This window comes from Musca autumnalis, unplaced genomic scaffold (assembly GCF_047663935.1).
Source record: "Musca autumnalis isolate F117 unplaced genomic scaffold, ASM4766393v1 scaffold_1, whole genome shotgun sequence".
In the NCBI taxonomy this organism is placed as follows: domain Eukaryota; kingdom Metazoa; phylum Arthropoda; class Insecta; order Diptera; family Muscidae; genus Musca; species Musca autumnalis.
In genome coordinates, this window is record NW_027411644.1 from 138,966,681 (window position 1) to 138,991,765 (window position 25,085).

Below are 25,085 nucleotides of genomic sequence, written 5' to 3' on the forward strand. Positions count from 1 at the left end.
CGACGCTCTTTATGGAAATGACAGCATTGGTAGTTCCAACTATCTCAGGCAATCTTCTTTCTATCTCCATTACCCGAGAACTTGCCTCTAGAATGACAAAGTTACGTTTGACAGATAGAAATCTCTTTGAATGTCGTCCAGTAGATCTGCTAATAGGAGCTGATTTGTATCCAAAAATACTTCTACAGGGAATAGAATCCAATATATTAGGTTTATTGGTTAAACAGAAAACCGTTTTCGGCTGGGTTATTACAGGTCCAGTCCCTAATAGTAATATCGCTTCTTCTAGTGACGTCACAACGTTTTCAACAAATGTGAAATATTCAAACGAAAAAAAGCTCAACGAGACTCTACTTCGTTTCTGGGAACTAGAAGGAGTACCAAAGCGCAAATTATTGTCTCCTTTGTGAGGATCACTTCAAACGAACCACATGTAGAGATTCTAATGGAAGATACGTCGTATCACTTCCCATTAAAAAAGAATTCATAGGCCAACTTGATCTCGGACACCCCAGGACGAATTGTCTAAGACAATTTCTTCGTAATGAGGCATCACTCCTTAGGAAACCAGAAGTTAAGGAAATATACGATGGGGTCGTTCGTGAATAGTTAGAGTTAGATCATATGAGACAGTTTTGGAAACGTCGACAAACTCTTCGGTTTGTTACCTGCCTCATCACCATGTTATCTATCCCGATAAACAAACAACTAAATTGCGGATAGTATTTAACGCCTCCAATAAATTATCTAATGGGAAAAGCCTCAGCTACATTCTTCACGTCGATCCGACTCTACAACTGGACTTGGACCTCCTCATAATTCGATGGAGATTATATAAATATAATTTTAATTGTGAAATTACCCAAATGTATCGTCAGATACGGGTAGACTCAGCTCACACTTCTCTTCAAAGGATTCTGTTTCGGGATTCTCCCAATAATCCTATACAGGATTATGATTTACAAACTGTAACTTTCGGAGTTAACTGTGCCCTTACCTAGCCATTCGGACTTTGTTACAGTTAGCTCAAGATACTGAATCCGATTTTCCACTGGCGGCACACATTTTACGTAAGTGCATGTACGTTGACGACATCCTGACGGGATATCATGATTTGGAGACTGCGCATAGGTCTAGGGCCAACATATTAATGCATTAGGTTCCTCCAAATTTGACTTGAGACATCTAACGATCGCTTCATCCTAGACCCTCTTACCGTTGAACATTTGATAGACTCTAAGCTTCTTAACTTCGTGGAAGCTAGTAGCTCCAAGCCTCTGGGTATCAGATGGAATGCTCAGCTAGATATGTTGTATCTTAATGTCAAGCCAATTGCCAGTTATACGAAAAGGGAAGTTCTCTCTGCGATTGATAAGTTGTTCAATCCTATAGTTTTGTTGAGCCCAGTTATTGTAGTACCCAAGAATATTGCGCAGCGTATTTGGTTAGATAAGATTTCGTTGAAACTTATCAGGGTGTTAATTCGATTCAAATACCTCGTTGGGTCAAATATGTGCCTGATTGTGTAGCCGAACTTTTTTTATTTTCTTATGCCTCAGAAAAGGCATACGCGGGGGTGGTATACATCCGTATCATTGCTACCAATGGGTGGAGTCAATGCGGCTCTCTGTGATCAACGTTGACCGGGACCAGTACTGTCCCCTCAACTTGGAATCGTTTTACAGTCGGAGTGAGAGACTGTTAGTGGCTACAAGGGTCTCCAACTTGCAACACATAATAACCCCATCAGCAACAGCTTCGGAGACCGTCAAGGACCACTACGGTGGCATGATGTTGGCTGATCCACAATTTTTCAGGGCTGGTCGCATTGGCATGCTACTTGGTCCTGATGTGTACCCCCGAATAATGAAGGCCCAAACATATTCGTGTCCGGGTTTCCCATGGGCACAGCTCACCATTTTTGGTTGGGTTGTCTCCGGCACATGTCCAATGTGATGGCAGCCACACGGTGTCCAGCGACCTGCATGCTTTACGAGCTCTTTTTATGTATGCAGTTAAAAGCAATAATCTCTCCGAGTACTTGTTTTTTAAAAAAATTAAAAATATATAATGAATTAAAAGTTTGTACATTGTAGTTTTACATTGTATTTAATTCTATCTTGTTGCAATATGGCTAGATGTAGCAATGCTGGCGGCAATGTTTAATTTAAAAATCAAACTTTTGTTTTGTGTTCGTTTTACTAATTTTCATAAATTTGAATACGTAAGAATTTCTTTGCTACTTTGAAGTACAAGTTTGCGCTTACAGCACAAAGTAGTACTGTTAAACTTCTAACGAGTAACTAATGCTTTGAGCTCCACTTTACAACACCTACGCTTTTCGTTGTGTTTACATATTAATTCGTTCTTGAGTTTCGCTCAAGCAACAGCTTATAGTCCGGTCAAAATAGACATGCGTATAAGGGGGAAATAGCAAAAATTCCCACAAAGCTGAATTTTGGTGGAGAGCTAGGGTTGGCCATTAGAAGCAACGTCCTAAAAGTCCCCATCGATCCCATGTGTGCAAAACAAGTTATTCGGGGTCAAAGGTCATTTTTGGAGGCATTATTCAGTTTTTTTAATTTTCCTCAAAAACGGTAATACTTAGCAAAAGCCCGCTAAATTAAAATTTGTAGATTCAATAATTGTCTACAAGATTGGTCCTTATGATTCTTAAAAAAGACTTACCATTTTCGAGATATCTCGATCTAAAGGTCAAATAAAAAATTAGCTGCGTAAGTACATTATGAGGCGAACCGGTTAAAGTAACGACACTATGTGTTAGATACTTCCGTAAGCTTTCAAGCGATATCCACTTTGCAGTAATCGGTTCAGTAGAACCGGGTCTAACCCGGTTTTTAAATTTGGCCTTTCGGGTCTAATAACCGGCGAACCGGATCCGCAACCGTTGAAAATTATATATTTCCGTAATCAGCGCAACAAATCCTACCTTCGGACAAAACTTGAAAAAAATCGGAGAGTTTTCGTTGGGGTCGTTCCCGTTGGGCTTTCGATTATACATGTGGGTTAAATGGGCTATTTTTGCATAAAATGACTCTAACATTGAATAACTCTGTTAAACAGACTCCGATTTTGTTGGAATTTTTTTAGAAGATAGCTATAATTTCGCTCTTCAAGAAAATATATATATTTTTGGGGGACAGACCCGATTACTTCGCTTATTTTAGCCGGTTCGTCTGGATATGTGCATATTTCCCTTATAAGTGCATAAAAATCATGTGTTTTTTAGAACAGCTATATGTCAAGAATGGTTCCTTCTAAGAAAAAAATTGTAAGGGTCAAACTTGTAGATAATTTTTCTGTCTACAATATTTACTTTAGTCACTTTTTGATTAGATCAACCGTTTTCAAAAAATAAATCCGAAAACCTAAAAACCCTTAAATTTTGACCTTTGACCCCGAATAATTTGTTTTGCACACATGGTGTCGATGGGGACTTTTAGGACGTTGCTTCTAATGGCAAACCCTAGCTCTCCACCAAAATTCAGCTTTGTGGGAATTTTTGCTATTTCAATGTCTATTTTGACTGGACTATTATACAAAGATAAATATTATCTACGATAATATTAAACTACAATTTCCTCAATAAAATCAAACACAATTTTGAATTATTACTGCCAAAAATTTTGTGTTTTTATTTCTCTTTTTTCCATATTTATTTGCTACGCAAACACCCGTATGTCAACATTCAAAGTAAATTTGAAAGAATACTTACAAAACAATCGATGAATGCTTCTAAGGTGGAGATGATAATTCTTCTTCTATTATTAAAACTGCCAGCTTGCCTTATTCATGCCTTTTTGGAGCTGAAGCTATAACGGTACCTCCCAATGTCCATATTTCCTACCGATAAAATCGAAATACTAAAACCCTTAAATGGCTTTGAATCATTATACCAATTTTTTTATTTTTGATAAAGTTCCCTTCCCAGCCAGCATTTTTTGAAAATTTTAATCTAATTCGAGTCTTTTTTGATCCGAGTGCACGATTAAAAAGCTGGAATATGAGCTCATTTTCTGATCATAAATGACTCCTTTGTCGGGAGGAAAACATAACCTCAGTCGACTCTTCTAAACAAATCACAAGTGAGTCTTCCTCTGCGTTAGTTTCGAGTCACTTTTTCCCATTTTCTGATGGTATATAAATTTTTTTTCGAGTCGTATTTCAATCATTTATTGGTGATTTGTTGATTAATTTGGGACTCTTTTTAGAGTCATGTTTATAATCGTTTATGAGTCTTTAGGGAGTCATTTATGAGTCTTTTTATTAGACGAAATAAATTAAAAGAATTTTCTTTTTATTTTTTGTTTCTTTCCTTTGTTTTGTTGTCTTTTTTGCCTTGTTATTTCTTTTAATTATCCTTTATGTTGCGCGGTGGTAAGTATACTGCTTCTTCATTTCACTTGGCAAAACCTGAACATGTGTTGTGTTTGTCTATACTCCTAATATTATACGTTACATTTATATCAAAGTTTTGTAGAAAGTGTATATGAGAATTATTTAAAACCAAACAAAAGTAAAACAAAAACAATCAGTTTTTAATCACCTAACTGTTCAAAATATGATCAGAATATACATAATTATAATCACTTTTCAAACACCTGCATGACCCTTTTTTGATTAGCATTTATCAATCTTCATGCAGATCAAAATGTGACAATAAATAAAGAAAAGTTGTCACATTTTAAACTCCTCAAGATTTATTTGTGGTTGCTACGCATTTGTTGTTGTATTTTAAATTTCGAGCCCCTTTCTGATCATACAAGCGACTTAATCAGTTTTTGATCACCAAAAGGACTCTAAAAAGACTCCGCAAAGTGATTTTTGAAAAAGCAATCTTCCAAATGCTAGCTGGGTTATAACGGTAACCGTTATTGTCTTGGTAGTGAACAACTTCAAATGGAGGTGATGGTATTATGTCAGAAGAACCAAACCACATAGGGGTTTTGAGTTCTCAGACCAATTTTTTGGTATGAGTATTACTCCAAGACAATCGGATGGGGACATAGATCTGAGAGGTATATGGGGGCTATACCAAAGTATACACCTATATTGGGGAGATAAGGATTTTATTCCCAAAGAAACTAAAGTACAAATGTCCAACCAAATCCATTGGAAAATGTGGTAAAGGCTTTCGAAATAGGTAAAATCAGGAAGTACCCTTATATGTTACTGCGAAACATGGATCCACATAAAAAATTTTCGGGGATAATGTATTCTTCCTCCTGGTAAACGATGATGCCAAATTAGAGGCTAATCAGTTTTAAACTGTGTCCAAGACCCTCGAAATAGCTAAAAGTTATGTATATGAGGACTATACCAAAACGGGGCCTATATTGATCATTTTTGGCATGTTTATGGGGGCTATACAAAAAAGTGGACCCACATGACCCATTTTTGTGCTAAGTACTCTATATGTAATTCAAAGGTCTCTATCAAATTTCAAAGCATTATATTTAATCTTGCGAAGTATAGCGCAAAATATTGGGCACTCACGGCCTCTAGTTTTGGTTATATAAATATAAGGGGTTTTAAAAAAAAATTGGTCTGAGAACCCAAAACCTTGAAATTTTCCATTCCCCCAGTCAATGGCACGAAAATTGTTGCACAGTGTTATCTCACCGAAATGGCTTAAATTTAGTAGTAAGTCTTCGTTGGTAGAATGAAACACTATTGATCCTCCACCGCGTCCACGTTCTGGTATAGCCGCCATAGAAGGTATATCCCAATTTTTTTATTTGAAGGTTTTGGCCACATTGGCTGAAGTTCACTATTTCTCGTTCTGAGTACAAAACATTCCATTTTTGAATCGCCGTAACAGTCCACGTTTTGATATATCCTACAGAGATTACAGCAATTTTGCTATTTAGTCTTTGACATGGGTCATGGTAGAATAATGTAAGGTAAGAACAATACCCAGCTGACTGAACTGGGCTGTAATGTTAGTGTCAAATTCCATACGACATTTTATATTTATATTTCAATTTTCGATGTATAATTGGGATATATATTTTTTGAGGAAAAAATATGTCATGCAGAAAAAAAACATTTCCCGTAAAGACTTCTTCATATCAATGATATGTAACCTCTTCCAAGTCCGAACAACTTGCCGCACACTATAACACCTCTTATAGAAGCGATACAATATTTGTTAATATGTGTGATGTTTTGTTAAATTTGAAAAAATGAAAGCCCTAATAAACATATGCTTCTTTGATTTCAAATACAAAAGTTTGAAACAGCTTCTATTTTTCAATAAATTTTTAGCAACCCCAAATATTTTTTGCAAGAATTCTACTTTTTGCGTGTAATTATCCATTTAGTAGAATGATATGGATACTTTCAAATTGAAAATGTAACGAATTTTCATTCATGTTTTTCAAAATATTTAATCAAATGTTAAAAATATTAGTTTTATAAATTCCAATAATTTATAGACATTTCCTTGTTTTGTTTACATGGGTGAAAATGGGTCCAAATGTTGGTAATAATGTTTCCATTGGGTGGTATTTTTTGAGGTTAATAAAATAAAACGAATTGAGTACTACAATTTATTGATTTTAAAGTTAAAGTTCATTGAGGCTCATAAAAAAACATACAATGCGACCAAGAGTTAAAACATTCACAGATGAAATTAAAACTTTTATTATTCTTTTATTTTAATTTTAGTAAATTGGGTTTATTAACAAGTTGAAATTATGGTAAAAGTAATATTTTAATTATTAATTATCAGAACAGTTGTTAAATTATGCTTGCTCCCGGCATACACATTATTTTGTAGAGCTTTTTGTCTACAGAAGTGTTCCGTTTTAATTTTTATTGATTTTATTATAAATGGAATCGTGTACTACAACGGGTGTATATCCCAATTTTTGCTATTTTGAGCATTTAGCTAGTTTTTAACACAAACTAACTGTAATTCGGCGTTTTAGATTTCACGATGTCAGAAAACTTATTTTCAAGAAATTTTGGTATAAGCCCCATAACAGGGTACTTCACGTTTTCAGCTATATCCCAATTTTTGCTATTTTGAGCATTTAGCTAGTTTTTAACACAAACTAACTGTAATTCGGCGTTTTAGATTTCACGATGTCAGAAAACTTATTTTCAAGAAATTTTGGTATAAGCCCCATAACAGGGTACTTCACGTTTTCAGCTATTTTGTTGACTGTATATATACTTCGCACCGAAATACCTTTAATTTGCCAATTATTGAGTTAGCATATTCCACTTCTTATAGGAATAAGCCTTAGTTTTGGAAGACCTTACTAACTTCATAAACAAAAGGAAATAAATTGTTCAATTTTACTTCAATACAACTCGTGTTGGAGGGTATAAAAGGTTCGACCCGAAATTTAAAGCGAAAAGTACGGAGCAAATATTAATGGAGTTTCATTAAAAATTGAACATATTACGGTAGAGAGTGCCTAAAATTAATTTTTTTTCTTGAAAAAATACTAAAAGTTATCCAAGTTAACCTTTCATCTTAAAAATTAAAACCACTAAAGAATGGCTGGAATTAGGCTGTTTAATTTACTATATTTGTTAATATTGTTTGTATTCATCCAATAAGTGTGTATGTTACTTTCAGTCACGATGAATCTTGAATCCATCACCAAATACATTCGACCTTATTAAATGTCAAGTGCGCCTAATGTTGTTATGTATACCGTAAAGCGGGTAGTGACTAATTCTCAAGTACAATCAGCAACAGGAAACACTTTGACAAACTCCTCTTGTTATTCCATCGTTGGAAATACTTCTCATAATGAATCTGAACCAGAGACTACACTTTCACAAATGTCAGTAAAGCAATGTAATTTTAACCACAGTCTTTCGGATGAAGTGTCTGACTGTATAGTTGGCTTTGTATCTGATGTTAGTAATAACTACTTTGAACAGCATAATAACCGCAGCTTATCTTGTAAGTACACATAGAGAAACAATTTGGTTCATGCCACCATATATTGAAGGAAAAAGATGAATTATAAGTATTTGGTCACATTCTATCATATTCGATAAAACAATTTGTAGTTTACATTAGCAATTATTTTAATAAAAACAATTCTCATATTAGCTAAGAATTTGAATTTTATTTTTTCAATCGATAAAATATTTGTCATATTAACAAACTGGTTTATCGACTTTTTAATTTTTATTCGATAAAAAAATTTTCACATATACAATAAGGTTAGTTAAATATCGAAGTAAATATCGATATCGATGTTCATATTTACAACTATAATTTTGTTGATTTTTTGTTAAATACAAACCCAAAACCACAAATAGATAGATACATACACACACATTTAAAAATGGTGGTGGTTGGTTCTTTTATTGAAATGTATAAAAATGCTATACACAAAACAACAACAGGCGCTAGGTACAGACATAAATATAAATCGTAGAAGAAAAAACAAATGAAAGGAAAACGAAATGGAAAAAATTATAACAAAACAATAATTTAGCGTCACACTTCAATTTAAATAGAAGAAAACGAATAAAACTCCCATTCATATAAAATGCAGGAACATCGTTGAACGCTTTTCATTAATTGTGAAATTAAAAAATCGCATGTCAAATTAAAAATCATCAGCGGAAAATGGGTATCTGGAATCAAATGTAATAAATACGTATAGCATATTTCAAATATACAAAATATTATTACCATGCGATTGCTTCTTCGGCCAATAAAATATACCCTTTCTCCCTTATCCGATGTTTGGATTCAATTACAAAACTTGGCTCCAATCATAAAATGTATAAGCACCATTATTTTACCCATAAACACTGATTTATTTTCACAGGCTTCCATCCGCGCACAGCGAATTTCTTATACAAACTGCCACCAAACTGTTGGTTAAAAAAATAAATGCTCTCTGCAAAACAAACCATTTTTTCTTTCCCTCTTCTTTTGTTAGGTCCACAAAAACAACAAAGCTGAAACTAATTTTGCAAACTTTTAGTATACATACAAGCATTCACCGGGGCAATAAGTAGATAAATAAACCAAACTCCACACACACCTTCCCTCCATGCAGCAAAAATGTCATCCCATGCTTTGAAATAAACTATCAACGACACACACAAACACAGCACATTGTTGTAGTGCAAAATCTCTTTATGTCGTAAAAAGTTATTTTTCTCTCGCTCTTGAGAGCGATAACATGTGACAAACGTTGAAAGTCCTTATAACAACAAATACTGGTTAAAAACTTTAACTAATTTCAATAAATTATTTGTTTGAAATCGTTTATCGGTCGTTTTCTGGTAACATTTTCATGTTTGATAAACATTTTCGCAATATGTTTGAAATATTTTATCGACATTAAAAAAAATGGTGTGATGAAGCATTTAATCAACATTTTCGGGGTGTCGTTTATTCTGTGTATTGTAGAAACAATTTTATATAATAGAATAAATAGAAACTTCATAACAATAACATTAAAAAAACACCCTATGAAAAACTATGCAGTTCTCTGTACAGTCTCTCCGAGTATTCCATACGCTAAAACACAAATGTTCATGTTGGAGAACATTCTGCACCAACAACATATCCCTGGTTTACTCCAAGAGTGTCACATCTCAAAAAACTCAGTTTCGAGAAAAACGCGTTTGAAGTTGCCAACTTGATTTGATATTTGACTTTCCAACTTAAAAAATTTCTACACAAAATATAAAATAACGACTTTTACCATCTTTTGCGAAGAGCTAGCTAGATACTAAAGCTAAATTTCTGTGCAAGAACAAACATGGTTTGATGTGCTTTTAGTGCCTTTTTAATTTTTGCCAAAATCCTAGTAAATGGGCTATAACTCGTTGAGTTTCAGAGATATCAGCATGAAAATTTGAAACAATATAAAGTAGAAATCGTAGAATCGTTTCGATTCAATATTAAAATGTAAAAAATTTAAAACTTGTGTATACAGAAAGATTGTAAAAGAATATCGATTCATATTCACACTATACTGAAAACCATGAGTATGAATACACCCGTATATATTGCTTCGACAAGCATTCTATTTTTAATCAAGTGTAATGTCTAACAAGGCTTGCCTTATTCCTTCAACAAGTTAATTTTTGGAAGCGTGTAGTCTACTAGAGTCGTAGATTTTACGCATAAGCCATTGCCATATAGATTATTGCGGCTCCATCAGGACATCCGCATTTCTTCTGAAAATTTATGTTTTGACTACTCGAAGTGTGTAAAAGTTTATAATATCGTGATGAAATTTCCACTCCGGACATCCGAAAACGTTTCTCGGTACTGGAATGTCTGTTTTAGCACTCCTTTGTAATTTGTCGTGCGCATTTAAGATGAAATAAATCGACGCCCACATCGGAGTAACAACGTTATTGTATCAATTTGTCTAAGGGTATTTACTCCAATCATCTGTTGCACCAATTCGGCTACACAGGGTAATCACACGTGCTTCCACCCAAAAGCGCCCACCGACATTTGCTTCTGCACTTGAAATCTAATAGTGTGAGATAAAAATAGATCAATTGCACATCGAATGGAATTACACCAAGCTGGCTTTAGCCCAGTTCGCAAGAGGGTGCTGCAGTGTGTGCCGCGTGCGACTGTCTTCAAAAACTGCATTCATGGGTTCACAACCAACCTAACTATTAATAATATCTAAAATTTGTGGATAATTAATACGGTCGAACTTCTCTATAACGCACTTCCTTATAACGAATTTTTCTCTTTAATGAAGAAAAATATGAAACACGCCTTTTTTCAGTCCATTTTCACCTCTTTCAACTTCTCTATAAATAAAATAAATAACCACTCTATAACGAATTTTTTATCTATTTATTGGTTTGGGCTTTGCATATTTCCACGCATTGGCGCAAACGTTGGTCCATTCGTACCGGATTACGAACGAGCTGTTGTCAAAAGAAGTAATTGTTTTCTTCTTTTTTCTAATTGCAAAGCATCAACATCATAATCACCATCAATACAGTCCACCACCACATCATCTCATTATCACCATCATCTTGTTTACATTAAAAACAAACAGGTACGTACAGTGAAAAAAGTGCCGGTGAAATTAAATAAATAATATTCTTAAAAAGAAATAAATATCGAAGAAAAAATTTTTGTAAAAACAACAACAATCGCTTCGTTGATATTCTTTGTGGCCGTTTTACAACGCGTTGCGTACCCCGTCCCCTCCGTCTTGATTGCAAATATTGTTTTGCCGGCGGCAATTGAAAATAAAGAAAAATAAAAAAAAATTGAAGAAAAGTGTATTTTTGTCTTTTCTGTTGAAAATAAAATATTGTGCGGTGTCATTTTAATGTGCATAAAATTCCCCATCGATTGGTGTAATTGAAATTTTAGAATTGTTAATTTTTTTTTCAAAATTTCATTTTTAATAATTAAAATATTATTCATAAATCACCCCCAAAAAATACACGCACTTTAATTGCATTGGTTTGTTGGTTTGTTCGTTCGTCTACTAGTGATCAGTAATAGGTGTACCTACACACAAACGCCATAGAAATCATACGGCTAATATAGTTGCCTAGTCGGTCAGCCACTTGATACGCATATACATACATAAGTTTGGTATTGTCTGTTGTGTTACAGGTGACCCTCGATAAACGCAACGTAACATATTATACAGGTGACCCTCGATAAACGGAACCAACATAAAATATTAACATTTTTTGAATTTTATTTTCGATTATTATTGAATGATAATTGGGTGTTAGAAAACGACGTTTTTGAAAAAAATAATAACGCGTACACCCTACGATCGGTCAATATGACTTTTTTAAATAAAAAGTGTTAAAATTGATATTTTTCGTGCGGAATTTGACATTTTTAATTACTCTTGGAGATTTTTTATTAAAATTTGTATTTTTATACCCTCAGCATTTATGCTAACGAGGATATATACACTTTAATACGGGCAAAATGTACCTCATCGATATAATGGTTTTAGACCCCAAATATGTTTGGACGAAATGTGTTTCAGACAATTTGGAGTCGATTGAGCAATGTCCGTCCGTCTGTCTGTTTGGTGCGCACGATAACTCTCGAACGGATGAACCGATTCGGTTCAAATTTTGGCTTTCGTAATATTTTGCCCAAACTTAGTTTAAGTTCGAAGATGGGCAATATCGGTCCACTCCTTCCGGTATCTCCCCCACTCTTGAAGGGAGTGGCCGAATTGGTCCATACTTTACACATCCTAATATATCTACTAGATATAGATCAGGTTCAAATATAGACTAGATTTGTCCACTCCATCCGTTACCTCCCACACAAAATTTTGGATAAGTTCATTTTAAGACCTGACATCGAATCGCTTTGATTTTTGTTTTAGCAACTTATATTCACTGCCATCCATACGACGGTACAAGTTTCATTAGGGGCAAGTCCATACTTCCTGAGAAAATAGCCTGAAAGTTGCAAAAAAACCCTATTACACCGTGTGAGGTGGTTGGAGCGCAAGATAAATCTAGAACGGATCTGCCGATTCGGTCCAAAATTTGGCCTTAGTAATATTTTGTCCAAACATAGTTTAAGTTTGAAGATAAGCCATATCGGTCCACTCCTTCAGGTACCTCCCCCACTCTTGAAGGGAGTGGCCGAATTGGTCCATACTTTACACATCCTAATATATCTACTAGATATAGATCAGGTTCAAATATAGACTAGATTTGTCCACTCCATCCGTTACCTCCCACACAAAATTTTGGATAAGTTCATTTTAAGACCTGCTATCGAATCACTTTGATTTTTGTTGAAGCAACTTGCATTCGCTGCCTGAATTACGATGGTAAACGTTTTTTCAGGGGCAAGTCCATACTTCTTGAGCAAACATCCCGATGGGTGTTAAAACCCCCTATGGCACCATATGTAGTGGCTGGAGATCTACTTCCATAATGGTCAATGTAGATCCATTCCTCTTAGTATCTCCTCCGAAAAACTTTTGATCTCTAATCCTAATGAACATTTTTGTAGGTTAAAATTCCTAACATTTAAAAAAAACATACGTTTTTTGAGAAAAAAAAAATTGTTTCAATATATACAGGCTGAGGATACTTTTTTACTTGTTTAATATTTATTTTTGGAAAATACGCTACATTCGGTAGTTCCATTGCCTAAATAGTAGGTAAACTGTGGAAATAAAAGTTATAAATCTCAATATTTTCGGTAGAAAATAATAAAAATTAAAATATTTTGAATTTTTTGTGCGCGAAAATACGGTTTTTGGAAAATTACCGGAAAAAATACACAATTTAATAAAATTTTTTTAGTTTTTTTGAATATATTTGAAATCTTTATTATTTATTTGAAAATTTTCACATATTTTTCATCGTATCTTTGCATGTGGTTGCTAAATATCTCATCGCAGATAATAATTTTGGTGATTATAGACCAATTTTTTGATATTTCACTATTGTGTGAAAGGTTCAAGGCATTTATTTTGTGAACATTTTCGATTTCTTTGGCCCTATAGTGCGGTTTCGTTAGATTTTCGGAAGCTTTTGTTATTTTTCTTGGACCTTTGAAAAATTCGGTCGATTTTTTGAAACTTTAGGAGTTTATGTATAACTTTTTGATCCTTTTGTGGTTTCTTCGTATATCGTGCGGAGTAGAATCAGTTTAATTCTTGGTTTTTGGATTCATTATAAGAGCAAATCGTGCTTTAGACCTTCCCTTCTTGCTTGTTGAGTACAGATTTCGGGAAACTTGTTCAAAATGCCATTCACCCCAATAGATATGTTCACGAGAACTTCGGATGCGGTCATCCAGTTTAATGCTCGTTTCAATACAATGCGTGATGAGCAGCTTGATATTCATGCGCTACCGTCTTCTCTCAGTGCATTAGAAACACTTTGGACACAAGCACAGGAAAAATTTGAAAGGTGCTGTGATTATATGATGTCGTCAGTGGAGACGACGAAAGAGGTTATCGATGCGGTCGATCAGAAGTACAATTCGTCATTTCAAATTTAAGCAATTAATAGGAAACTAGGGCAATTCAAGAAATATCGCACCTCCTCTATTAATGGTAGTATTTGTGGTTCGGTTGCTTCGTTGATAGAAACGTCGCACTGTGGTCCCAGCCCGCGACAAAAATACAAAAATCGATGTCTACAAATTATGATTGTAACTATTCAAATCTATCGTAGACACATCAAATTTTAGTATTCCGGCTTTCTTTTTACCACTTCTAACGGTACTTGCTAAAGCAGAGCCACAGAAGTGAGCATTTCCATTTGAAGAAATTGATACATTGAAATTTCCATTAACGTAGTGACAAGTTACAAGTGATATCACAAAAAAGTAATGTGTAAAATTACTATAGTAAGAATTGGAAGTTAAAGTTAATAATATTGTTATTGTTTTTATTTGATAACATCATAAAGTTGTATGTTTATTCTGTAGTAAAATTGATCTCTTCTGAAATGTATTTTTGCGAGTGTTTTTTATTTAATATTGTGAAAAGAAGTAGATTTTTGGTACCTTGGATCCTCGCGGATCCTCACGTTATTTTTATTTAAATGTTCGTTGAAGTGTCCAAAATTAGAAAAAAATTATCTCGTCTGTCGACAGTTGCCGAGCGGTATTCAATTTTCGTTATACTGAGTATACTCGCAGTTTTGTGAATGTTTAGTATAGGGTTTTTGGGTGTTTTCAAGCAATCTGTGTTGTCGTTTTGCATTTTGTTTCGATCTTATTTTATAAAAAATTATGTTTTTAGGATTCCAGTATGAATGTGTGTTTTCCCACTTTTATGTTTTTGAAATAGGGTGCCACCGTGGTGGAAATTTATACACACCCGCCTTGCACGCTGAAGGTCGTGGATTCGATTCCCCGGCCAGCCAACATCAAAATTTTCAACGGTGGCAAAATACCCCTTTGTAATGTTGGCGATATTTTCTGAGTATTTCAGCCATGTGATCCGCCGTGAGTCGAACTTCCGCGTTATGGCGTGATGAAGTTTTTGTTAGAGACCCTGTAAGCCATCAGGAATTAGCGTTATGTCTTTGTTCACTGTTGCTTTAGCTTATTTTTGAGATGACATGTCTTCAGTCAAACCGAATGAGGATTATTTTCGTAGAGCACTTCGACTTTTTAACTCGCTTCCTTCAATGTCCTTTATTTTAAGAGCCGTAATAAAAGTACCACAAGATGACGTTTTTCAGCTCCGAAATTTTCTGCAAAAATGTCGCTCAGAAAATTTATGTACGACTCTCATTGACAACTAATCGATTTTGTCGGAAGTTCGACTCACGGCGGATCTGTCCTTGGGGGTTCTTAATATACTCACCAAAGAAATCCATCCCCAAAAGAAATTATCTCTTCCCCAGACTTTCACCTCCATTTTGTTGCATAGTGTTATAGCAAACCTTCAGGTGGATGTTGCGGGATATGAGTTCTCTAAGTTGTCAGATCGTATACACGATCTCTGCAAAGGAATTTCAAAAATCTGGATACAGAACAAGAGAACAAAAAAATTGATATCCTGGTAAATTTTTAGTCGATCTGGGAGCTCTCCTAATCGAGATATCCTGTAGCTAGTACTTATTTTAATAGATGCCAACCCATCCTCGCGAACTAAACGTCTCGTAAAACATCTTAGTTTCCCGATATTCCCTGTTTGAAACCTTGAGGACATTGTTTACATATAATATAACCTGGTACACCCTTGGTCCATATGTTAACCCTCCTAGTAAGAATATTCTGTGCCTCATAATGTTGACACTTGTTAGCAGTTAATCCTTGTCAGGAATAAAATTCATAAAATGTCAAGATTTTTACAAACGTTTTTGGAAAAACCTTAGACCAAATACTTAAATATGCCAAATATCGGGAGTTAACATGATATAAGACTACACCAAAATGTGGACATATATTGATGAATTCTGGCAAGAATGTTTGATACATATTATAAACTCCAAATGTCAAATTGCAGCCCATTCAGTTGGAAAATATAGCCAAAATCGTGAAATTATAAAAAACGGGAGTTTCTTCTATATGGGGGATATACCAAAACATGGACCTCTATTGACCATGGACCTACGCAAATTGTTTACTACCACCAAAGAATACAAAATGTCAAATTACAGCGAATTCACTTTGAAAATATAGACAGAATCTTGAAATTAATAAAAAACTGGAAGTACCGTTATGGGGGGTCAATACTTAAAGTGAACCAATCCCGACGATCTTTGGGGAAAATTATCTTATATTCACTACGAGTTTACGGTAATTTTCAGATCGATATCTTGATTAGAAATATTTTTGTCGCTCTCTCCCATACATACTAAACCACAGTGCGTCGGGAGAAAATATAGCTAAGTCGCCTAAAGAAAACCCGCAAGCAACGCGCAACAATTTGAGTACTTCGACTCATGCTTCCAGCGAAAATCATTCGCAGAAACTCCGCTTTCCTCTATGGTGAGAAATAATAGTGCCAGTTTTAGGACTATGGATGAAGTTTCTCATTTGGATTGTGTCCAAAACCTTGCCCTACCGCCGTGCGATACAGACATTTTTGAAGGCGATTTCCATTCGTGGCCAACCTTTAGGGATTTGTTTACGGCTATATATATTGCTAATGGTCGTCTTACCGTTAGGAAGATCTATCGTTAGGAAGTCTCGTTAGGAAGACTTCTGGTGAAGCTCGCTAGATTGTATCGAAGTTTCCCTTAATTAATCGTAGTTTCGAGATCGCGTGGAAGGCACTAATCGAAGCTTATGATAATCCCCGGCTTCTGGTTCACAACCAATTGAAAGTTTTGTTTGATATTCCGGTCCTCTATAGTGAGACTAGTTCTGGATTAAAGTCGATCCAACGTGGAATCAATGGATGGCTATCGTCGATGACCGTGTATGATGTCAATACGGAAAATTGGGATCCGATATTAGTATTTTTGTGTCTCCAGAGATTGCCAAAAATTACTCAGACTCTTTGGGAGCAGAGTGTTAAAGACAAATCCTCTCTTTCTTCGTGGAAAGACTTGGATACCTTCTTCACTGAGCGAATTCGTACGCGCATGTGCCTTCATGATACACCTGGTACAGATCAGTCCAAGCGGTCAAATAATAGTAAAGTTCAAGCGCATCATTCAAATACCAGAGTTTCAGAGCCACCGCGTTCTCCCCGCGCTACGAAAGGTTCAAATTATAAAATTTGTCAAAATCAGCGTCATAAATTGCATGACTGTCCCGCTTTAAGAGTCTTAAACCGGCAGATCGGTACAAAGTGATGAAACGTCATCATCTTTGTATTAATTGTCTTAGGAACGATCATGAAATAAAGAATTGTGATAGCAAACGTCGGTGTTCGAAGTGTAATAAGACCCACCATACTTTGTGCATCGGGATGATATTACATCGAATAATTTAACTCGAACTTCCACCGTGACTAGCAATGCCCCCCAAAATTAGAGTACTACTGATTCGACTGTCCCCCCTAATTCGGAAAATTGCTCACCATCCACGTCCGCTGGTTGCTTGCCCCGACAAGTGTTTCACGTCGCGCAGAATAAAGCAGTACTTTTAGATACCGCAGTGGTGAATATTGTTCATCTAGGTGTTTCGTACCCTGCTAGGGCGTTGGAGGAGTTAGTTGTTCACTCTCGGCCACTGCTAGTAAAGCTTGTCGTATTCAAATTAGCAGCAATTGGAAACCAACGTTTTAGTTTTGCGTACCATTTCAGGAAATCTCCCCTCTTTTATGGTTAATTCCGACTTAAGGTCGCAAATTCCCGATCCTCGGTTGGCAGATGTTAACCTTTTTGAATCTCGTCCTGTCGATTTGCTGTTAGGTGCTAATCTGTATCCCAAAATATTGTTAGATGGTTGTCGTCCCATTTTGTCTGTAGCGCTACTTGCCCAAAATACTGTATTTGGCTGGCTTGTTACGGGTCCTGTCCCTGCAGCACAATTTCGAACTTTTGCCACTACTATTGAGGTAGCAGAGGAAGAAAAGATCAACCAAATCCTTTTGAGATTCTGGGAAATCGAGGAGACTCCCAAACGCAAAATATTAACCCCATCGGACCGTTTTTGTAAGGAGAATTACGTCCGAACTACTCGTAGGGACTCAGAGGGTAGGTATATTGTTACGCTGCCGATTAAATCTGAGATTAGCGCTATCGGGTATTTGGGAGAGTCTCGCACGAACGTCCTCAAACAATATTTTTGGAACGAGAATTCTTTAATGAAAAAGCCTGAAATAAAAATAGTTTACGACCAACTTTATCGGAATATTTGGAACTTGACCACCTGAGGCCGGTATCCGCAAATACTTCAATGGATGTCCTTTCGTGTTATCTACCCCATCACCCTGTGATAAACCTTGAAAAACCGACCACGAAACTTAGAGTAGTGTTTAATGCCTCAAATAAAACTTCGAATGGGCAGATTCTTAACGACATATCGCACGTTGGTCCAACGTTACAACAAGATTTAGTTCTTTTGATCCTCCGGTGGCGTATCTTCAAATTCGTGTTTAACTCGAACATTACTCAAATGTATAGGCAAGTTCGTGTGGATTCAAAGCATTCGCCTCTTCAGAGAATTTTGTATCGGGATTCAACAACAAAACATGTCCAAGACTATGAACTACAGACAGTGACGTTCGGTGTAAATTGTGCACCATTCTTAGCGATTAGAACGCTTCTTCAACTGGCAGATGATACTGAGCCAGAGTTTAACCTCGCGGCGCATATATTGCGAAAATGTATGTACGTTGATGACGTTTTAGCGGGAGCTCACGACATCGAGACTGCATTGGCAGCTGGGGACCAGTTGATTAGGGCACTATCGTCGGCAAAGTTCGAGCTGAGAAAATGGACAGCGAATAGTAGAGCTATTTTGGATCGTTTCCCCCCTGAGCATTTGGTAGATGCTCAACTTTTATCGTTTGTAGAAGCTAGTAGTTCTAAACCCTTGGGCATTAGGTGGAATACGAGTTTAGATTGCTTCTCCTTCGATGTGAGTCCTATTGTCAATAAACACTTCACTTAAAGGGAGTTATTTCGGCAATTGCAAAATTGTTTGACCCCGTCGGTTGGTTGGCCCCTGTGATTGTTAGGGCGAAAATTATAATGCAGAAGATTTGGCTGGACAACATTGGTTGGGATGTTCCACTTCTGCCAGCTACTGAGGCTGAATGGAGAAGTTTTGTTGAAACATATCCCCATGTTAACTCGATTAGGATACCTAGATGGTTTTAATACGTTCCAGGACTTTCTGCTGAACTTCATGTCTTTTCCGATGCTTCGGAAAAGGCATACGCGGGGGTAGTCTATATACGTGTCGAGTCACCAGATGGAAACATTTTCGTTAATTTGCTATCGTACAAAACAAAAGTCACACCTTCGAAATCAATTTCGCTGCCTCGCTTGGAACTTTATGGATCAGTCTTAGCATCAGATCTATTGAAAACTATTGTGCGGGAAATAGATCTGGAATTTAATAAAATTTATTCTTGGACAGATTCGACGATAGTTCTTGCTTGGTTGAAGAGAACCCCCTCTACTTGGACGACATTTGTAGCCAATAGGGTGTGTCGAATCCAAGAAAATGTTGACAATTTCAATTGGTACCATGTCAAATCAGAAGATAACCCCGCGGATTTAGGAAGTCGAGGTTTGTCTCCGGCAGAATTGTCTGCCTCCCCTTATGGTGGAACGGCCCTAGCTGGCTAGGTAAAACAAAATCGTGATCAGGCTCCGATTGGTACTGAAATGGAAATGCGCCCGGTTAAATGTCACTTCTCTTTTTTTCCGTCGTCATTTAAAGAGATTTTCGAAGATTTTTCTTGTTTGCGTAGAGCTCTTCACTTCATTGTGTACGCATTTAGATTCATTCGTCAAACGCATCCCCGGTATAGAAACCGTTAATACTATCCTACTACACGCATTTCTTCGACAGATATTATTGACGCACGTAATTATTGTGCAATTACGGCTCAAAAAATATATTTCGCCAACGATTATAAGAATTTGTTAGACAAGAAGCCGTTAGATGGTAAGATTTTGCTGGCTCCTCTAAATCCTTTCGTAGATGACAACGGCGTCATGCGAATGAATGGTAGACTGGTAAATTCGCCCACACTTGCACCTTCGGAACGTAATCCTATAATTGCCCCCTATAGGAGTGCCTTTGCTCTACGGTTGGTAGAATATACTCACCGAAAATGTGTTCATGGTGATATTCAGTTAATGATGCGAACTTTGAGATTGGAATATTGGATTTCTCGTATGAAAAATTTGGTTCGGTTGGTTGTTCGGCGTTGCAAAGTGTGCCTTTTGTTGAAGAAACGTGCTTGCAGTCAATTTATGGCTGCCCTTCCCCAAAGAGAACAACTCTTAATCGGCCTTTTACAAATACTGGCGTGGACTTCGCAGGTCCGTTTGATGTAAAATCTTGGAGCTTCGCGAGAACTTCAAAGAAATTTTAAAGATTTCCTCCGAAAAGCGCTGACTCCGTCTCCTCGTCTTTATCAGGCATTTTATACCTGCTGGTGCCCCTCACATGGGAGGTTTATGGGAAGCTGGAGTCAAGAGCTTCAAGTTACATTTTCGAAAACAATCTCGACATTTAAAATTCACGTTTGAGGAATTAGCAACGGTATTGGCTAGGATCGAAGCGTGCCTTAATTCTCGCCCTTTATGTCCAATGTCGGAGAGTCCAGACATCTGCGGCTCCGGTCCCTGCGTCACCAACTTCCGGGTTATGAATGTTGGCATGCGACGTCGCATTGTAGTAAAATTTAATGACTGCGTACGGTGTTTATCTAAATCCCACCAAGCTAGGGACTGCCGAAGCAAAAGAAAATGTGCCGTATGCAATGAAGAACACCACACTCTCCTTCATGAAAGTGCGAAGACCGTGGTTAAACCCACAAATAATCGTCAGCGTCGTCCGCAGACCGATTACAGATATCGGCCATGTAACAGTCCGTATAGTCGTCCATCATATAACGCTCCATCATCGCAGATAGGATTGGTCAGCTTGTTGTCCCTGCAGACAGGTATCTGCCTATCGCCGACTTTGATAGTCAAGATTGTGTCATCCGATCGACCCGCTATTGTGAGGGCGGTTTTGGACCAATGCAGTAGGCAGAGTCAGATATGTTCCTCTCTGGTGCATAGTCTTCGACTCCCTACTTCTATGATCGAAGGTAGCCAAATATGTTGAGTCAGTCCATTTCAATTGTGGCTGTGGGGACCAATTTGGACCATGCGCTTACGCCTATTTCGGGAAACTTGTTCAAAATGCCATTCACCCCAACAGATATGTTCACTAGAACTTCGGATGCGGTCATCCAGTTTAATGCTCGTTTCAATACGATGCGTGATGAGCAGCTTGATATTCATGCGCTACAATCTAATCTTAGCGCATTAGAAAAACTTTGGACACAAGCACAGGAAAAATTTGAAAGGTGCTGTGATTATATGATGTCGTCAGTAGAGACGACGAAAGAGGTTATCGATGCGGTCGATCAGAAGTACAATTCGTCATTTCAAATTTAAGAAATTAATAGGAAAATAGAGGAAATATCGCACCTCCAATATTAATGGTAGTATTTGTGGTTCGGTTGCTTCGTTGATAGAAACGTCGGGAGAGAATATTGCTAAGTCGCCTAAAGAAACCCCGCAAGCAACGCGCAACAATTTGAGTACTTCGACTCATGCTTCCAGCGAAAATCATTCGCAGATAGAAACTCCGCTTTCCTCTATGGTGAAAAATAGTAGTGCCAGTTTTAGGACTATGGATGAAGTTTCTCATTTGGATTGTGTCCAAAACCTTGCCCTACCGCCGTGCGATACAGACATTTTTGAAGGCGATTTCCATTCGTGGCCAACCTTTAGGGATTTGTTTACGGCTATATATGTTGCTAATGGTCGTCTTACCGTTAGGAAGATCTATCGTTAGGAAGTCTCGTTAGGAAGACTTCTGGTGAAGCTCGCTAGATTGTATCGAAGTTTCCCTTAATTAATCGTAGTTTCGAGATCGCGTGGAAGGCACTAATCGAAGCTTATGATAATCCCCGGCTTCTGGTTCACAACCAATTGAAAGTTTTGTTTGATATTCCGGTCCTCTATAGTGAGACTAGTTCTGGATTAAAGTCGATCCAACGTGGAATCAATGGATGGCTATCGTCGATGACCGTGTATGATGTCAATACGGAAAATTGGGATCCGATATTAGTATTTTTGTGTCTCCAGAGATTGCCAAAAATTACTCAGACTCTTTGGGAGCAGAGTGTTAAAGACAAATCCTCTCTTTCTTCGTGGAAAGACTTGGATACCTTCTTCACTGAGCGAATTCGTACGCGCATGTGCCTTCATGATACGCCTGGTACAGATCAGTCCAAGCGGTTAAATAATAGTAAAGTTCAAGCGCATCATTCAAATACCAGAGTTTCAGAGCCACCGCGTTCTCCCCGCGCTACGAAAGGTTCAAATTATAAAATTTGTCAAAATCAGCGTCATAAATTGCATGACTGTCCCGCTTTAAGAGTCTTAAACCGGCAGATCGGTACAAAGTGATGAAACGTCATCATCTTTGTATTAATTGTCTTAGGAACGATCATGAAATAAAGAATTGTGATAGCAAACGTCGGTGTTCGAAGTGTAATAAGACCCACCATACTTTGTGCATCGGGATGATATTACATCGAATAATTTAACTCGAACTTCCACCGTGACTAGCAATGCCCCCCAAAATTAGAGTACTACTGATTCGACTGTCCCCCCTAATTCGGAAAATTGCTCACCATCCACGTCCGCTGGTTGCTTGCCCCGACAAGTGTTTCACGTCGCGCAGAATAAAGCAGTACTTTTAGATACCGCAGTGGTGAATATTGTTCATCTAGGTGTTTCGTACCCTGCTAGGGCGTTGGAGGAGTTAGTTGTTCACTCTCGGCCACTGCTAGTAAAGCTTGTCGTATTCAAATTAGCAGCAATTGGAATCCAACGTTTTAGTTTTGCGTACCATTTCAGGAAATCTCCCCTCTTTTATGGTTAATTCCGACTTAAGGTCGCAAATTCCCGATCTTCGGTTGGCAGATGTTAACCTTTTTGAATCTCGTCCTGTCGATTTGCTGTTAGGTGCTAATCTGTATCCCAAAATATTGTTAGATGGTTGTCGTCCCATTTTGTCTGTAGCGCTACTTGCTCAAAATACTGTATTTGGCTGGCTTGTTACGGGTCCTGTCCCTGCAGCACAATTTCGAACTTTTGCCACTACTATTGAGGTAGCAGAGGAAGAAAAGATCAACCAGATCCTTTTGAGATTCTGGGAAATCGAGGAGACTCCCAAACGCAAAATATTAACCCCATCGGACCGTTTTTGTAAGGAGAATTACGTCCGAACTACTCGTAGGGACTCAGAGGGTAGGTATATTGTTACGCTGCCGATTAAATCTGAGATTAGCGCTATCGGGTATTTGGGAGAGTCTCGCACGAACGTTCTAAAACAATATTTTTGGAACGAGAATTCTTTAATGAAAAAGCCTGAAATAAAAATAGTTTACGACCAACTTTATCGGAATATTTGGAACTTGACCACCTGAGGCCGGTATCCGCAAATACTTCAATGGATGTCCTTTCGTGTTATCTACCCCATCACCCTGTGATAAACCTTGAAAAACCGACCACGAAACTTAGAGTAGTGTTTAATGCCTCAAATAAAACTTCGAATGGGCAGATTCTTAACGACATATCGCACGTTGGTCCAACGTTACAACAAGATTTAGTTCTTTTGATCCTCCGTTGGCGTATCTTCAAATTCGTGTTTAACTCGAACATTACTCAAATGTATAGGCAAGTTCGTGTGGATTCAAAGCATTCGCCTCTTCAGAGAATTTTGTATCGGGATTCAACAACAAAACATGTCCAAGACTATGAACTACAGACAGTGACGTTCGGTGTAAATTGTGCACCATTCTTAGCGATTAGAACGCTTCTTCAACTGGCAGATGATACTGAGCCAGAGTTTAACCTCGCGGCGCATATATTGCGAAAATGTATGTACGTTGATGACGTTTTAGCGGGAGCTCACGACATCGAGACTGCATTGGCAGCTGGGGACCAGTTGATTAGGGCACTATCGTCGGCAAAGTTCGAGCTGAGAAAATGGACAGCGAATAGTAGAGCTATTTTGGATCGTTTCCCCCCTGAGCATTTGGTAGATTTTCAACTTTTATCGTTTGTAGAAGCTAGTAGTTCTAAACCCTTGGGCATTAGGTGGAATACGCGTTTAGATTGCTTCTCCTTCGAAGTGAGTCCTATTGTCAATAAACACTTCACTTAAAGGGAAGTTATTTCGGCAATTGCAAAATTGTTTGACCCCGTCGGTTGGTTGGCCCCTGTGATTGTTAGGGCGAAAATTATCATGCAGAAGATTTGGCTGGACAACATTGGTTGGGATGTTCCACTTCTGCCAGCTACTGAGGCTGAATGGAGAAGTTTTGTTGAAACATATCCCCATGTTAACTCGATTAGGATACCTAGATGGGTTTAATACGTTCCAGGACTTTCTGCTGAACTTCGTGTCTTTTCCGATGCCTCGGAAAAGGCATACGCGGGGGTAGTCTATATACGTGTCGAGTCACCAGATGGAAACATTTTCGTTAATTTGCTATCGTACAAAACAAAAGTCACACCTTCGAAATCAATTTCGCTGCCTCGCTTGGAACTTTATGGAGCAGTCTTAGCATCAGATCTATTGAAAACTAATGTGCGGGAAATAGATCTGGAATTTAATAAAATTTATTGTTGGATTCGACGATAGTTCTTGCTTGGTTGAAGAGAACCCCCTCTACTTGGACGACATTTGTAGCCAATAGGGTGTGTCGAATCCAAGAAAATATCGACAATTTCAATTGGTACCATGTCAAATCAGAAGATAACCCCGCGGATTTAGGAAGTCGAGGTTTGTCTCCGGCAGAACTGTCTGCCTCCCCCTATGGTGGAACGGCCCTAGCTGGCTAGGTAAAACAAAATCGTGATCTGGCTCCGATTGGTACTGAAATGGAAATGCGCCCGGTTAAATGTCACTTCTCTTTTTTCCGTCG

The 25,085-nt window shown here is 37.4% G+C and overlaps 1 protein-coding gene across 19 annotated transcripts in view; it reads left to right on the forward strand.

Moving 5' to 3' along the window:
- Bili (FERM domain-containing protein 8 Bili) overlaps window positions 1-25,085 on the forward strand; it is a 1,367,054-nt gene that overhangs the window by 407,573 nt on the left and 934,396 nt on the right. For 17 of the 19 annotated variants that reach the window (XM_073956031.1, XM_073956053.1, XM_073956042.1 and 14 more), the window contains one exon: window positions 7,613-7,945. The exons of the other annotated variants lie outside the window; for them this stretch is intronic. In XM_073956031.1, the coding sequence (XP_073812132.1) occupies window positions 7,660-7,945 (286 nt within the window). In that variant the 5' untranslated portion in view covers window positions 7,613-7,659. The remainder of the gene's footprint in view (window positions 1-7,612; window positions 7,946-25,085) is intronic. 19 annotated transcript variants of the gene reach the window in all.